General features: G+C 38.9%; 1 protein-coding gene across 2 annotated transcripts in view; it reads right to left on the bottom strand.

Annotated features, from left to right (window-relative positions):
• Positions 1 to 17,007, bottom strand: part of SGCD (sarcoglycan delta) — a 909,403-nt gene that overhangs the window by 97,716 nt on the left and 794,680 nt on the right. For both annotated transcript variants that reach the window (XM_055325395.1, XM_055325394.1), the window contains one exon: positions 355 to 427. In XM_055325395.1, the coding sequence (XP_055181370.1) occupies positions 355 to 427 (73 nt within the window). The remainder of the gene's footprint in view (positions 1 to 354; positions 428 to 17,007) is intronic.

Below are 17,007 nucleotides of genomic sequence, written 5' to 3'. Positions count from 1 at the left end.
TTCGTACCACTTTTCTTTGGACTGATCAGTACCAATTACTAACTAGTTCTGTAACTGCTTAGGTTTTTGGTACCACAAAATACAGCAGGAAACAAACGCTGTGAATGAGTGAATCCCAAATCTCATAATTACAAGGCTGGCAATCTCCTCCTCCAGACCCCCAATCTTCTTAAGTTCTCTGAGAAAATTTTCTCTTGGATGTAGCTTATCTTCGAATTCTTTCTAATCTCTCCAAGTTTGTATATTCATGTTGTGATGCCTGTTACATTCCATACACTCAAAATGAATCATCAGTCAGTTGCTCAGACAAAGGAAATAGCCACTAATCAATGCAAACCATAGTCAGAAGTTTACCTTAGTTCCTTGAAGGGGTCTGCCCTGACATTAGGTGTCTCTATAGATTTAGGGAACACTGTGCCCTCCGCTCCTGTAAACAAAAGAAAAAAGTAAACAGAGGTTGGAGACTTTGGACATGTCACCTGGAGGCACAATCAACACAATGAAGGGAGCTAAATGTAGTGAATCCTTCATACAACCCAAAGCACGGATTTTGCCAGCGGCTTTAGCTCCATGATAGGGGAGCACTAAATCAACTCAGGCAAACAGCCTTTGAAAAAACAAGGAAATTCTTTTGAAAGTGTTCTTGATGAGATCAGAGTGAGGCCATGAGGCAAATACTATGTCGACTTCTTAAAAAAAAAAAATGAAAAAAAAAGAAAAGAAGATGCCTAAGAAATGGCACAGTTTAACTTGTGTCTCTCATCAACTATTAATAGTCATCCAACTGGAAATGTTTTTGAAAAACAGCAGCTGAAGCCTCTTATTGCAGCGCAGAGCACAAATCACAGAACACATCCAACATCTAGGTAGTGGGTGGATGGTGGAGAACACCGTCACACTGTGAGGTGTCCATCTAATGAAATTAAGCAAACAATTTTTCAGTAAATAAAATTCTACACTATTATCTTGAAAAGTTAAACAGAACACTATGAAAGATGATTTGAAGTTCACTGCTTTTACACTTTGAGTATTAACATTGATCCCCAGCCCAATCTAGACATTTAGCTCTTGACTTTGCAATAAGCTTTTATCTTTACAACTTGTCATCACCAGCTGAACCTTCCCAGCCATAAAGATGGTGATTATCTGATTTGTCTGCTCCCAGAGTGTTTTCAAATCATTTAAGCCTCAGTTTATCAAAGACAATTGCACTGGATATTAGTTTTTCAATTAAACTTAGCTAGGCAGTATCCTGTACTTTGAAGTAAAGGTGTTTATTTTTATACCTTATTTGGTGTATTTCTTTGATGCAACAAAAAGGGGCAGAGTAGTATCTTGTAATCAGGTTTAAATTTCTGGAATCCTCTTGCATTGTTAAAATGTCTAGAAATCCTCCATTAACCACTGTTATTCCAAATCCAGATTTATCCTAGCATACTGATGAGTCTAGTGAAATGAACCTGTATAGTAACTACAAAAGTATTTAATCTTTTGGGGGAAAGTATTTAATCTTTCTGATATGAGTAATAGACTACTGCAAATAAAATCAGAAAATAATGCCTCAACTTGACATTATATGTGGTCATTTAAAAGAATATCCTGGTGAATGATAACTATTCATCTAAGTTAACATTATCATTGATATCATTATGTCTACTTCATATGCACTAGCTCAATTATCCCTCGCAACAACCCTACAGACAGTTGCAGTATGCAGAGACATTTGGTGTAGGGACATTTAAGATCTTTATCTGCATGTAGGTACTTCTACCTTTCAAGACCCCAAACCACATCATTTCAAATGGATCAAAATGTATCCATAGTTTCCATTCAACACAACTTTTTGATGTAAATTTCCTAAGAATGTTGTTTCATTATACATAAATTATTTTGCCCTTGTGTTTTAAGCTTTATTGTCTTTTTATAAATGTGGTGGTTAATTTATGTGTCAGCTTCACTTGGATCATAAGGTACCCAGATATTGGGCTAAACATGATTTCTGGGTGTGTCTGTAGGGTGTTTCCAGATGAGAGAGAGGCACGTGAATCAGTGGATACAGCAGAGCAATCCATCCTCCCCAGTGCTGGTGGGCATTAGTCAATTCTGTTGAGGGCCTGAACAGAACAAAAAGGTGGAGGAAGGAATAATTAGGCCCTTTATGCCTAACTGCTTGAGCTGGGATATCAATCTTTTCCTGCCCTCAGCATACCTTTTTCTCAAGCCTGCAGACCCAGACTGGAATCTACACCATTGACTCCACTGGTTCTTAGTAAGCCTTAGGACTCACTCTGATGTCACCAGCCTTCCTGGGTCTCCACCTTACAGATAGCAGGTTATGGGACTTCTTAGCTTCTATAATGACATGAGCCAATTTCTTATAATGAATCTCTTCCTCCATGTATATCCATATTGGTTCTGTTTCTGAAGAACTCTGATACAATAACTGAATAAGATTGGGTTGGATTCTAGACTATAATGTAGCATTTGTTACCCATATATTAAATTTGGTTTGACAGAGCATGCATTCCACATCTCCAACATTTCTGTGATCCTTTGAGGAAGACCTAGATCAAAGTTACTGTGGAGGATGCCTAGTGGGTAAAACAGGCTGGTAGAAGTCACAGGATGATGAGCAACACATTGGGATGTGGTTCTAAAGTGTCTGTGACTCAAGAGCATGGACTAAGCTACCACATCTCAGTACTATCCCAAACCTGTTACTAAACAGCTCCCATTTGTCACTACTGCAGTTAACACAGGCTTCCTTTGAGATTCTTTTCCTTTCTATTTCTTAGAAATGCTTAGTTCTTACCCTTTGGAACCTGTCTTTTTTTTTTTTTTTTTTTTAATGATGAAAAGGAACACATATACCTGATTAAAGCTACAATGGTTATTTCTGTTTATTTACATTGTATACATTCTTGAGTCCCAGCTCATATCTCCCCTTCCTCTACTAAGAATTCTATGAAAACTGCAAGAGAAAGAGCATTATTACCTGTTATAAAATTAGCCTTAATTGTGTGACTTCCCCATATGACAATTAGTACTACTAATAGACAACCTTCATTATCTGAACCGGTATTAAAATGTTGTGAAGCTTTATGTTTTACTGATACCTCCTGCACCCTTCTATCATTTCATAAGGCCTCTGAAGCCAAAGAATACCTATTTCACAAATTTCGATTATGCAAAATATATACATACCTAAGGATATATGTTGCATTTATTCAGTCGAATTGTCCAAGAATGAGGAGTGGCATTTTTTTTTATGCAAAATGAACCTCAGAAGCCTGCACACCATTTTATTTATTCCATCCATACTTTTGCTGAGCCTGTTTTCCCCATTTGTCAGATACACTAACAAAACTTCACTTGCTAACATCTGGCTGCACTGAGCTCAAGAAGGAATCACCCTACTGCAGCTGGTGGTCCCTAGCCTGGCCATCCTTTTAAAGCAATTCCAAGATGGATAAAGGAAGGTTACATAAAGTCATCCAATACATTGCACTGTATGTTTGTGGAAGGACCATGGACTCTGAATAACTGAGCTTGGGTCCTCAGCTTTCTCAGATCTACAGTCCTATTTGCTGGGTGCCTTGGAGGAGTGTGTCTTGTTCTCTAACCTATCTCCATTGCCTAGCACAGTGTAGGTTCTCAATAAATATCTGTAATACAACTATAACACTAATGTAGCACTGAGCGCACACTACCTGGGATTTTTATTTACCTTACTGACATTTTCCCCATCTCTTCAATAAGACCCTAAGCTCTATGTGAGCAGAGGCAAGGTCACAGACAGAATACAAACATTGAATTTTAGGTTCTGAAGACTTCTACTAGACTCATTTCTAGTTGGTACTACCACTTCTATGGGATTGCTAATTTACTGTTATAAAATTCCTTATGTATTACATGACTAATTTAATAGATGTCCAAAATCCAACATATTTAACTGTACCTCTTAAAAGATCTATGTTAATAAAAGGATATTATTTGGGCTAAATACAAATATCTCTTTAAAGTAAAATGAGATCAAGCCTTGTAGTGTCTTCCCCAGACCAAGAAAACTAATCGACAAGACAAGTGGGGCTAAAAAAACATGTGGCTCATGGTCACATGACTGCTAGAGTTGAGATTCAGATGCAGGCACCTAACTCCAGGACCCATTTGCAGCCATCATACCCTAGTGCCTTATTTTCTGAATGCCCAGACAATGTGGCACCTGCAAAATGGCAAGCCAGCAAAACCAAGAGGACTGGGCTCTCATAGATAGAGGATGTAGGAATGGGACAGGTTCTGGATGTGTGATGAAAGTGAAGGGCAAGACACTCAGGCTCCCTTAGCTCCCACTGTCCAACCAGATGCCCTCTGGTTTTGTTTTTGATGGACTTTGCTACAGGGGCCCATATGTGCCAGCCATGCTAGAAAATAAACCCATAGATATGACTTCTCAGGGGAATGTACCACAATTTCTCATGATCTGAGTGTCCTTGGACATGAAAGCCAATCTCTAAGATGCTCAGTTTCCTTCTTAGAAAAGAAGGGGTATTAATAGTAACTTCATCTCCTTAGGGGTCTTGGGAGATTGAATGAGATCTCTGGCACATAGCAATCAGCAAATCATAGTCAATAAAAGACTTCTAGTAGTACTAAAATATTTGTGAATCCTATTCTTTACTCCTCTTACCTTTATGACTCTTAAAAAATAACATTTTTAAAGCACTTACTATGAAGTACAAACTATTGAAACTATTTTAAAGTTGATCATCAGAATACCCTTTGAGGTAGGGATGTGCATATCTGTTGTTATGGATGTGGAATCTGAGACTCAGGGAAGTCAGGAAATTTTCCTATGGTTGAGTGGTGGAGACAGGGAGTCAGAATTTGAACTCTCTGCTCTGGAACCAATGCCTGTGACCACTACTCTAGACCTCTTTCAGCAGATCAAATCACTCATTACTTGCTCATCTCTTTATGAAATATGAACAAATATCAATGTTTATACCCTCAAGTAACTTGCCAAATCTCCCATCACCTCTCTTTTAAAACCAATTCTCATGCACAATGAGAGGAGATATTAATACTTTCAAAAACACCATTTCTTTCCAAGTCCTATCAGGCTTCTGATTTTCACACCATTTTTCACTTTCTCAGAAGCTGCAGAGTGGACAAACATTCATCAGGATGAATTCTCCCATCCTATCCCCTATCCACTCTTAGATAATAAATTACTCTCAATTTTATTATTTCAAAAAGGTTTCTATTAAAGCCATACCTAGTGATTCCTTCTTTTGACACAATATAATTTACTGGCAATAAATGTTCATAAACAGTTTGAGTGAAAAATCCATAAAGCCATTTCAGCTTTATTTTAAGTTCCATTAATGTCCCTCAAAAATGATTTTGTCAATGTGTTTCCATTAGCTGGTTCTCTGCCCAATAACTTAATTCCACACAATCAATTAGGAACTTATAAAGCATGTGACAGGATCTATCTAAAGTGTTTTGAATCACCATAAAGATCAGCTCAATGGCTCTTTTTTCCTTGTAATACAGGTAGGGGGTAAACTTGTCAAAAAATTTCAAATGCACTCCATTGCCATGGTAACAAAAAGCCAGCTTCTCCTCTATGGAAAGTGTCCTCAACTTTGGTGACTTTCCCTTCAAAGTGTCCCGGGTGTCAAGACACCTAAGTTCTAGTCCTATCTCTATCATCTCATGCAAATCAGAATTCTTCTCTGACCCTTAACTTTCTCAACTGTAAAATAAGGGATAGGATGAGAAGAATCAGGGCTAACCTGTTTTCCTCTCACATCAAAAATTTCATCGGGTAACAATCTAAACAGTTGATTGTCTTTAGCCACCTCCTTTTCCTACCAGAAAAAAAGAGTAACCCTGAAATATATATTAAAATAAAGAAAAAAATCCTAAAAATTTTCTCAGTGTTTAAGGAAGAAACAAGTAAAAGCAAACACTTTTGTCCAATTCAAGCTGCATTTAATTGGAAGAACTATTCACCAGAAAATAAACCTTACAGATAAAATGGTCGACGGCAAAATTTATTATAAATGAAACTAATTGAAAAAACAAAAACCTGGTTCATAACTCTTGAAGACTTCAAAAATTGGGGAAAATCCAGTTTTATAAAAAATAAACGCTAAAGTGCCTATAGCTGTATATGTTAAATACAGCCATGAACCAAATCCTGAAAGGCAGATTCACATCTGTAAAATGTGCTACAAGAAAACTGGACTGAAAGAAGCATTAGACATAAAGGAAGAAATACTATGCTAGAAGTTATGAATAGTGGCTGGAGCCAGAAAAATTGATGATGAATAAAATCTTTGTTGTACATGGAGAACTGATTTTTCAGACGATAATTTCTAGAAAAACTTTCAAAAAGGTCAGAAATGGCTTAAGTGTGCTATTTAGAACATTGATTAAGGAATTAAGCTAGCTTAATGGAGTTTGCTCTGGAAAGTTCTCTCTTGATGTACATTCATTAACGTTAGCATAATTATGATTAATGCTTTGTATTAGTGAACACAGACTAAAACTCATCTTTGGGCTTAAATCTTGGGGCCAAAATATTCAACAAGTTCAAAATGCAGAGTTAAAATATCTAATCACCATTGTCTGAAGTCAAAACATTTTAAGTGTTCTAACTCCATGTTGCTTGGGTAGATATAACCTGAATGACAACCCTTAACAACAACCACATTTTACTTGGTAAGGATATATTTTAATACCAATATTAGATTAAAAAATAGACAAAGGATTTTAATCTAAAATGGTGATAAGACACTAAAGAATGATTTGATTTCTTTAAATATCAGAGAACTGAAAAACCAAAGACCTGATTTTTAGTGCTGATTTTCTATGAGCTTATTATGTGACCTTTGGCAATTTGCCCTCTGGTCTTATTTCTCCATTTGTTATACAAAATGGGGGTGAAGATTAAACAATCTATAAGGCTGCTGCCAGCCCTGCCATTTTACAATCCACCAGATAACCTGGTTGGATAAACCCCAGGGACTAGGACTAGGAGAAGAGCATGATAAGTTTGATAAACCCAACATTCAATTTATTTAATAAATATGTTTTGTGAAGGAGGCTCTAGAAGTGAGCTAGAGAGACATGGAGTCCATAGACTAGAAGAGTGTAGTGTACTCTAGTAGTGTATATTATTAGTTTAAATAACTAGTTATTAAATAATTTTGCAAATAAAAATACATAGTTATAGTGATAAAGACTTGAAAGGAAAATAAAAAAGGTCTTTGCAATACAACTTAGGGTCATATCCTGGCATGGCAAGTAAGTTTCCCTGAGAGAGTAAAGTTTTGTTGATATTTATTAAGCGATTAGGAATGAACTAGTTAAGAGAGGGAAGTGGCAGTAGACAAGATAATGTAAAGACATCAGGGTTGGGAAGTTAAAGTTAATAAAGATCAGTGTGGCTAGACCATATTTGCAAGGGGTGAGCAGCATAGGAGGAGGTTGGAGAGGTGAGTTAACCCAGGTAATTCAGAAACTTGTAGGTCATGGTGAAGGTTTTAAGCAGGAATGTGGCTTGATCAGAGTGGTCTTCTTTAAAGATCACTGTGGCAGCATGTTATGGTCTGCATGTTTGTATCCTCCTAAAATCATATGTTGAAAGTCTAATCATCATTGGAATGCCACCATGCTGGCACCTTGATCTCAGGCTCCCAGCCCCCAGAATAGTGAAAAATTCCTATTGATTAAGCCATCCAGTCTATGGTAGCCTGTTGTAAAAGCAGAAGCTGGCTGGAACGTTGTTATCATGGAAAAGACACTTGAGGAGGGCAAGGATAGAGGAGATGGGACAGTGAGAGGGATAGTGGTAGGCTGGACTAAAGAACTGGCAGTACAGATGAAGAAATGTGGATGGGTTTAGGAGATACTTAAGTGGAAAGCCAATGGGATCTGATGAGGTGCTGGATAAGAAGAACGATGGGTACCAGAGTGCTCATGGGAAGAGCTGAAATGGATGGTCAAAGCCAAGTGATTAATACTCAAAGTCAGTGGTACCCATGGCAACCTTATACATCTCCAGTGAAATCCAGCTTTTTTCATATTTGATATTTTAATTGCAATTGAAATTGCCTTTATTTAATAAAAACTGCTTCTCTGAATCCAACATTTTTCTTATGAGGGTATAGTGACAAAGAAACTTTAAATCTCCCCAAGTATTTATTAGCAAGAAATATTTTAAAATTTTTGAATAATGTAGTAATTTCTTGAATAATGAAGACTGTCCTCTGTGCAAGATAATTTTCTAGTGACTAAAGTTTTAGCTAAACACATATACATATATCCTTTTGTTATAAGCTTTCTAAGTACATGAGATACGGTTTTTGCCTAAGTCCAGGCTAGAGAACATAGTTACATGTTAATATTTAAATATCCTTTAATTTCTGAGGCCTATTTTCCTGAAACGCAATCTCTATAGCATGTTATCCATGGTATTATAAGAGTGTATCGTGGGAGCACTCATCACAAGAAATCCCTCAGAAACGGTGGTTTCTGTTTATTTCATAACACGAATTATTGGCTTTCTCCTAATTATAATGTACAGTGAAAAATTCTTAAGATTTTTATTTATTTATTCATGAGAGACACAGAGAAAAAGAGAGAGAGACAGAGACAGAGACAGAGACAGAGACACAGGCAGAGAGAGAAGCAGGCTCCATGCAGGGAACTCTATCCTGGGACTCCGGACCACCCCCTGTGCTGAAGGCAGGCACTCAACCATTGAGCCACCCAGCATCCCGAAAAATTCTTTTTAAGGAAGTGAGTTGGGTTGTATCTAATCTGGGATTTAAAATGAGCTGAGTAATCAGTGAGGTTGCAGAGTTTCCACAAATTTCAAGGTTACATATTTTGAAGGTAGCTATCAGCTTCTGAAAACCTTCCCAACATAAGCAACAGACATGTGAGACAGTAATTTTGAGTGGAAGGAATCACTTGAAGTAATTTAATCCCCTTGTGTTTCCCTGGCTGCTGGTGGCATTTAATAAATTCCTGATGCAAAAAATCTGTAGTCATTATAAGTCATTTCCAGGATACATAACAAATATTTTCTTTTTAGGAATTAGGGATCCTGATCTCCTGATCAAAAAAAGTACAGATAATTAATTCATTTAACCACTATTTATGGAGGGCCTACTGCATAAATGGTTTTGTGGGAAAAACAGATTCAGACTTTTTCTCTTTATGGACTCAGAAATAAAAATTTCAAAAAAATATATACAATATCTAGCCATTTTAAGTGTTGTAACATTCACTGTCTATAAACATTGAACAATTATCTACTATGTACCTGGCATGGTACTAAGGCAATACTGAGTATGAAGATCTGATCTCTGCTCTTACGTACTTTTAGTGGCTAGACAGACAGATGCTAGGGAACATATTTAAACTGATTTTTGTAATGACAATTACTGTAAATCATGTATTCTCAATGGGGGCGATGTAGCCCCCAAGTGTACAAAAATTGGTACTTAAAGGCACTAGAAATCTTTCTCTGAGTACAAAGCACAGACATACATGCAATACATATGATGATATACGGTGTATCTGTGATACTAAAGTTGCATGGCAGAAAAGGGATTAGAAAAAAACGAAGTCTGAAATGATTCCTTAAAAGAGTGATACTGAAAAAAATGGTTGAGAAACACTATTGTAAATGCTCTGAGTAGGAGAGAGAGCTGCTGGAGCTCTGAGCAGGCATCTTGCCCAAACATGGAGGACCCTGAGAACTTCTCTGGGGAAATGACAGGCAGTTGAGATTTGACAATGGAGCAGGGGTTAGTCCAGCAGTGATGGTTTGGATGGAGCCAGGTGGAGAGAGGGCGCCAGGGAGGAGGCATGTGAAAGCCCTGACACAAGAGCTGGCTTGCTGCTTTTAAAGAGGTGTGTGTAGCTGGAGTAGAAGGATCAAGACTGCATAAGATAAGGTTGGGGAGGTAGCTAGGGGAAAGGTCATGTAGGAATATACAAGCCATGGCAAAATTTGAGAATTTTATACTAATGGGAAAAAGAAATCATTGAAAGGATATAGACAGGAGAATGACTGTGCTCAGATATGTGTTTTTTAAAAATACTATGGTGGCAGATACCGTGGCTTGACTGCCCTAATTTTAAGCACAGTGCATCCTCCCTTGCATTTGCCTACCATAGAGGCTGGAAATCCAAACAGCTGAACTTCTCAGACTCCCTTTGCAGCATTAAGATACTGTGTGATACAGCCTTGGCCAGTGAAATCTAGGTACAAGTGTCTGGGGAGATATTTTCTTCACAAATAAGAAAAGCAAAGCCTAACAAGAAGGCTTTTTTTTTGTTCTTTACTATTCCTTTTCTGAAATACAGAAGCAATGCTTTGAGGCACAGCAGCCCTGTGTGACCACGAGAGCAAAAGCCATGTTGGTGAAGGTGTGCAAGGAAGAAGGTTGAAGGAATCTGATTCCTTCAGGACACTCTGCTCTATTGTGAGCCCTGGAGACCATGCCTCTGGAATTATTATCACATAATAAAAATAAACCCCTGACTTGTTTAAGACACTGTTTGTGGGTTTGTCTGTTATTTCCAACCAAATCTGATTCCCATAGTTAGAGGATTGGACTACACTCTGTAAAGTGCAGAACAGGGGATTGAGAGCAAATGCATGCAGATCAGAGGACTATCTCAGTAGCCAGGTAAGAAATTATGGTGCCCTAAACTAATTAATTTGTAATGTGAGAAATGGCAAGACTGAACATGAGAACTAGTGAGGAGGTAGAGTTGAAAGAAGTTAGTGGTAAGTATGGTATGAGGGGTGAGGGGGTAAGACATGTTCAGGTTTGGGGGCAGAGCATATATTCAATTTGGTCATGTTGGATTTAAGGTATCAATGGATTTAAGGTTCCAATGTTCATGTAGGCAACTGGATACACAAGTAAACAGTACTCAAGGCAGAATATATAGACTTTTTGGAATACAAATGATTATGGAAACCAGCAGAATGAATGATATGATCCAAGATATGGTGAAAGGGATATAGAAAGAGAGCCATAGTCAGAAAGAGAACCACAGTCCGAATTTTAAAGGATTCCAACATTTCAAGTTGGGCATGGGAACATCAACTATCAAGGAAAGGGAAACTGTAAAGAAATGGCTAGAGAGGTAGGAAGGAGACCAGGAATGGGGTAACACCAGAAGCCAAGGGAAAAAAGTCCTTCAGAAAAGTAGAAGGAGTAACCTATGTTCACTGGTGCCTAGGAGTAGGAGATGGGCTAAAATGCCCATGAAATGTAACAACACAGAGGTCACTTATACCATTCTTGGAGCCATTCTATGAAGAACTGGAGGCAGATTCTTGTGGGGAGGGGTAAGATGGAAGGGAAGAAATAGTTACATGCAAGAGCTACTACTTTTTCACAGAAGAACTACATAGTAAGACAGCTGAATATTAGATATTGGATATTAGATATCAGAGTTTAAAGATCTAGCTCTGGTTAGTAACCAAACTTTTACAGGAACATCATTCTGCTCTATGGCACAGGCTATGCAGAGGCACATGTGCTCAGTTACCTGGATGTAGGTACGCATAATGTGAATATTTGGGTTCATCTAGAGTGGGGACTTTAGTAGACATGTACACTGAATAAAGTGTACCAAGTTTAGGGTGTACAGGAAGACTGTGAAGAGGAATACGATGTTGGACAAATTATTTAGCTTTTTTCTAGCCTCAGTTTCCAGCTTTGTGGAATGGGGATAGTAACAGTACATTATTATGTATATATACCTATATAGTATGGAATGGGGATAATAGTACTACATATATACTATAATATATATGTTAATGTATATATTATATAACATAATATATATAGTGTTACGTGTGCCTCATACATCAAAATGCTCACTAAATAATAAATATTTATTACAATAGATGACATTGAGGACAACAAGAGAGGATAAGGCCAGAAAGACAGAAGAATACTATTAAATAATTTGAATGGTAACCATGGAGAAGAACAAAGTAAGGCGTGCTCCCTTTCAAATACTCTAACATTTTAACTGGCCATACCACCAAGGTGTACATTTTACATATTTTGGTAGAATGTGAAACTGCAGAGCAATTTAAACATGCACATAGGAAAATATTCTGGCAAGATATGAAGAGACAAGTAGTTTAATTAAACAAACTCTACTCTTGAAACCAATAGACCAGAACTCATGCTCGGTGTATCATTAAGCCCAAACTGTGAAAAAAAATAAAAGGAATCATCCAAGCAGCAAGCAACCTCATTTCAGTTTCTTATGACTACACTATTTTTGATAGTAAATAAAACCACACAGTAAAACAAATAACTTCAACTCATTGGGTTTGTGTCACAGAGATGGGATGTTGGAACAGGCAGCCTTTAAGTTAGGAAGGTATATGAACACTGGAGCACAAGCAACAAGCTGAGAAGGCTGCTCAGCAAGAATGAGGAGCTGGGCGTGAGAGAGATGCCGTGTTCCCAAAGATGACACACTGTGTGTGTCCCACGAATGAGATGAATGTGGCACCCCACTCACATTCCCTCCAGGTCTTTGTAGGACAGGTGGCCAGAATCAGGCCAACAGTGCAGGGAGATGGGGGATGGAGTGGATGTGAGCTGTGCAATGATGTGAATGTTAAGGACAGCACTGATTTTGCCTGGCCCTCCACCTGGGAGTGAGTATAAAATTGGAGCCCTGAATATCTTCCTTTCCTTAGGCAAGATCTCGACTTCCAAGTGTCTCTCCCAGTGTGAGAGCAATCAGGACTCTTAAGACTCCATGGACGCTGGTGAGATCTAAGAAAACAACACATACATGATTTTAAGGGCTTCCTGGTCATTGAAAAACAAGTGGAACACTCTGTTCCTGTAGCCAAGTAGATGGGGGGCGATGCTTTCCTATGGAGAAGGAAATTGAAACATTAATTGAAGACCATGGAGAAACATGGTCTAAAAAATAATTGGACAAACTTATAAAGTCATTTACAGGGGATGAAGATGATGAGGACTTGAAAAGTGACGGCCAGCATGTTGAAATCGTAATAAAAGAAGTGGATGTCTCAATGCTCTAAAACACTTGAATGCTTTAATTTCAGAATACAATCTTATTGTGAAAGCAAGCTTCAAAATAGGCATACTTTACAGGTGACTTAAAGGGTAATTTTGATTGAATGATTTTTATCTTATCCCTAGTATGGTCAGCATGTCATTTATCAACATCCGTTTTCCCCTGCCAACAAAATATCGTTACTTTCAGGGAAGCAAAGTACCCAGTTACATATTTACTTTCCCAGACTCCCTTGAAGCTAGGGGTGGCCTTTATGACATGGTTTTGTCTAATGACATGTACATAGAAGGCTACTGGGGAGGGGCATCCAGTGAGCTATCTTTGTTTTAATAGGAAGATATGGATGTCGTTGGTTCCATCCTTTTTCTAATTATCAGCATAATCTGGAGCTATGAGAGCCATCTTCCAACCATGAGACAAAGGCCAAGAGGACTTCAGATATGTTGACCCAGACACCACTAAACCACCAGCAATGGTTTATTACTGGACTTCTTCTTTTTATTTTTTAAAGATTTTATTTATTTGAGAGAGAGAGAGAGGGAATGAACAGCAGGGAGGGGCAGAGGGAGGAGGAGAAACAGGCTCCCCACTGAGCAGAGAGTCAGAAGCAAGGCTTGAATCCAGGACTCCAGGATCATGACCTGAGCTGATGACAGATGTTTAACTGATTGAGCCACCCAGGTGCCCCTCATTGGGTTATTCATTTGAGCCACCTTATGAGAATTCTGTTGCTCAGCCTTGCCTAAGGTATGATATCATTCCACCCAAGGTCTGGAAGAGATAAGTGAATTGACCCTTTACGATGGCCATAATCTTCACCTAGAACTTTTTTGCCATAAGCCAAATTTTTGAAAGTTGGAAACCACTCTTCCTGTACTTGTACCTTCCTATGATCCTGAAGTACTTTTTTTTTTTAAAGATTTTATATACTTATTTGAGAGAAAGAGAGAGAGAGAGAGAGAGCAGAGAGAGAGAGAGAGAGAGAGAAGACTCCCCACTGAGCAGGGAGCTGGATGTGGGGCTCAATCCCAGGACCCTGAGATCATGACCTGAACCAAATGCAATGCTTAACTGGCTGAGTCACCCAGGTGCCCCTGAAGAACCTTTTAATTGACTGCGAAATGGGGTTGGGTTTCCTGTTCCATCCTCTCAGCCAGAAAGTCCTTTTATTTTGCTTTTTAGTGCATCGAATTCTTTAAGGCCCAGCTCCAATGCCTCCTCCATAATGAAAATTTCCCTGGTTCTCTCTCAGTTATCGCTAATTGCTCCTTCTTTTGTGTTTCTGTAATGCACAGCTGATATGCTGGACGAGCCGTCATTCTATCTTGTGAGATGGTTCATTGAGTGTCTGTTACCTTCACCATAATGTAAGGACCATGTCATTGGAGCCTTTGTTCTTTTCTAGACAAGGAGCACAGACTTAGATGTTTTGAATTCAATTTCACTTAGGCAGGAAAAGCTGTGTAATGAAACCAAAACTTCCAGAGGGGAGAGGTTTTTAAATGGAGCTGGTCAGTATCAGCTAACACCACTGTGATAGGCTGTGATAGGCCATCTTTGTCCAGGAAAGTAAATGCTTAAGGCTCTGGCTCTGTGGTCTCAGTGGTAGAGTCTTCCTTCTTTCTAGCAGCTCTCTTGTAACCTCTCCAATTTATCCAGCCAGTGCAACTTCCCTAAACCCAAGTGTCCCAGGACTCCTGCCTGGTTTACAATCACTGATAAGTTCCTTTTTCCTACCATAAAAGCCCAACATTTTACCATGGCATGATCAGGCTTAGCCCGCCTCTTTATCTTTGTCTGTGCCTTGATAAATTTTTTAAATATTGATTTGTGTTTATTCTTCCCATATTTTTATCTCTCCTCCACTTGAAGCAGATAGCCAGGCCCTCTGCCTATCTCTGATGTTTGTTTGTTTCCATAAAGTAAAATGTACTATTTGTAGCACATAGTTCTGTAAGTTTTGATAAATAAATGCAGTCATGTATCTACCACCATAAGCAAACACAGCACAATTTTATCACTCTGGAACTTTGCTTCCCTTGTGCTGCTCTTCTGTAGTCAATCTCTCCCTCAAGTCTTTACTCTTGGCTCCCACTGTTTTCAGGCCCTACAATGGTGCTTTTTCCAGAATGTCATATAAATGGAGTCACTCAGTACAAAGTTCGGGGTTTGGCTTCTTTCACTTAGCAAAATGCATTTAAGTTGCATGATGGAAGGTTTTCAGTGGACCAAAAGCAGAGCTGCATTAAATCAACAGCTATTCCTGCCCTTGGCAAAGACCTATTCCTAGTGGAGAGTGTGCTGGCTACCCTCCCAGGGAGGGGAAAGAGAAGTGTGCTTTGGAGGGAAGCCAAAAGGAGGGGCAGATTTTGCCTCTGATTTAGAATAATTGCATGATGTAAGGTCTTTTGAGGACCAGAGTTTTCCTTAGGGAGGTGACAAACTCTCAGAGGGCACAGCTATGTCATGCCCCTGGAAGGCAGGACCCTTGGCACAGGAGTCTACAGCCTCAGCAGAGATTCCTGGGCCCTCTCCATGGCATGCAAGTTGAGAGCTGACATATTTTCAATGACCACATAGGCTGGAAAAGATAAGGATAGCAGAAATGATCTTAATGGACCAAGATCGGATAGGCTTGCTCATATTTTCTTGACATTAACTATATGTGCTTTCTGGATCTTGGGTAACCCACTCATGATGGAGACAGAATTTCCTACCAGACTATTGTGGGAGTTCCATGTCACATTGAGGGAATAAAAGTCATTTCATTAGCTGATATCTATTAAGTGCTTACTATTTGCCAGACATTTTTCTAAGTACCTCACATGGATTAACTCATTTAATTCTCGTCGAACCCATGTGAGGCATATGCTATTATTATTTCCCTGTTTTCAGACGACAAGACTGAAACACAGAAAGGTCTCAGAGAGTGATTGTGGAAACCAGGATTGGAACTTTGGCAAATCTAGCTGCAGAGTATGTCCTTAACTTCTTACTGAATGTGTCATTTCTTCTATCATGAGTTTGCGAACTGAGTCATATTCTCAAGATCTCTTCCTCCAGGAAAAAGACCACCAAGGAGTAGTGATGGTTGGATATAGCTAATTCTCTGCTGAGGGGTTGTTTAGGTGGTCCTGTTTGAACTGCCACCTGTCCACACAAGACCAAGCAGATTCTAGCTTGAAAATTGAAACCAAGCAGCCCAGAGGACAGTTGCAGCGAGTGACAGGTACTAACTGGCCACTAACAACTCACACTTAACTGACAATGATGCCATATGCTTTAACAGAGACAATCCTTCCGTTCCATCTTCGTGACAACTCTATGGTTGAGAAATATGAGGCTTAGGATGCTAAGTAATAAATTACCCACTGTTACAAAACTAATTGCTAATAGGACTGTGGAGAAACTAGACAAATTAGTCCCCTGGCTTCCATTTTTAACCTTCAAATAGAAATGTAGGGCTGGCAGCCATGTTGAAAGGTATGCAAGAAAGACCATCTCCATGTGAAAATGTGAGTGAGCAGAGCAGAGATAAAAGAAGTCACATGGCCTGTGAGGTGCAGGGGGGCAACACCTGCATTCTGGGAGCTTCCCTGACACAGATCTCAGAACACTTGACTGAATGCAGATCTGCAGCATGAAGTGAGGTCTGCCTCTTTGAAGAGAAAATACCACTCAGGAGGCAGTTCTTCATTTGTGAAAGGCGGCTCAGACATTCCAGTTCACCTACTTTGCTACATTAAATCCGAGCCACGGCATCTGTAACAATCTTACTGCCCTTTGGCTTCAATGGTTTGTAACAATGCTTGTACTCAAGCAGGGTTAGGCAATGGAGCTATGGAGAAAAGACAAGAGGAATAAAAAAAAAAAAAAAACGGAAGTTTCATTTTC

This window comes from Nyctereutes procyonoides, unplaced genomic scaffold (genome assembly GCF_905146905.1).
Source record: "Nyctereutes procyonoides isolate TBG_1078 unplaced genomic scaffold, NYPRO_anot_genome, whole genome shotgun sequence".
Lineage (NCBI taxonomy): Eukaryota > Metazoa > Chordata > Mammalia > Carnivora > Canidae > Nyctereutes > Nyctereutes procyonoides.
The sequence above is the reverse complement of the archived record's forward strand: the minus strand, read 5'-3'. Positions and strand labels throughout refer to the sequence as shown.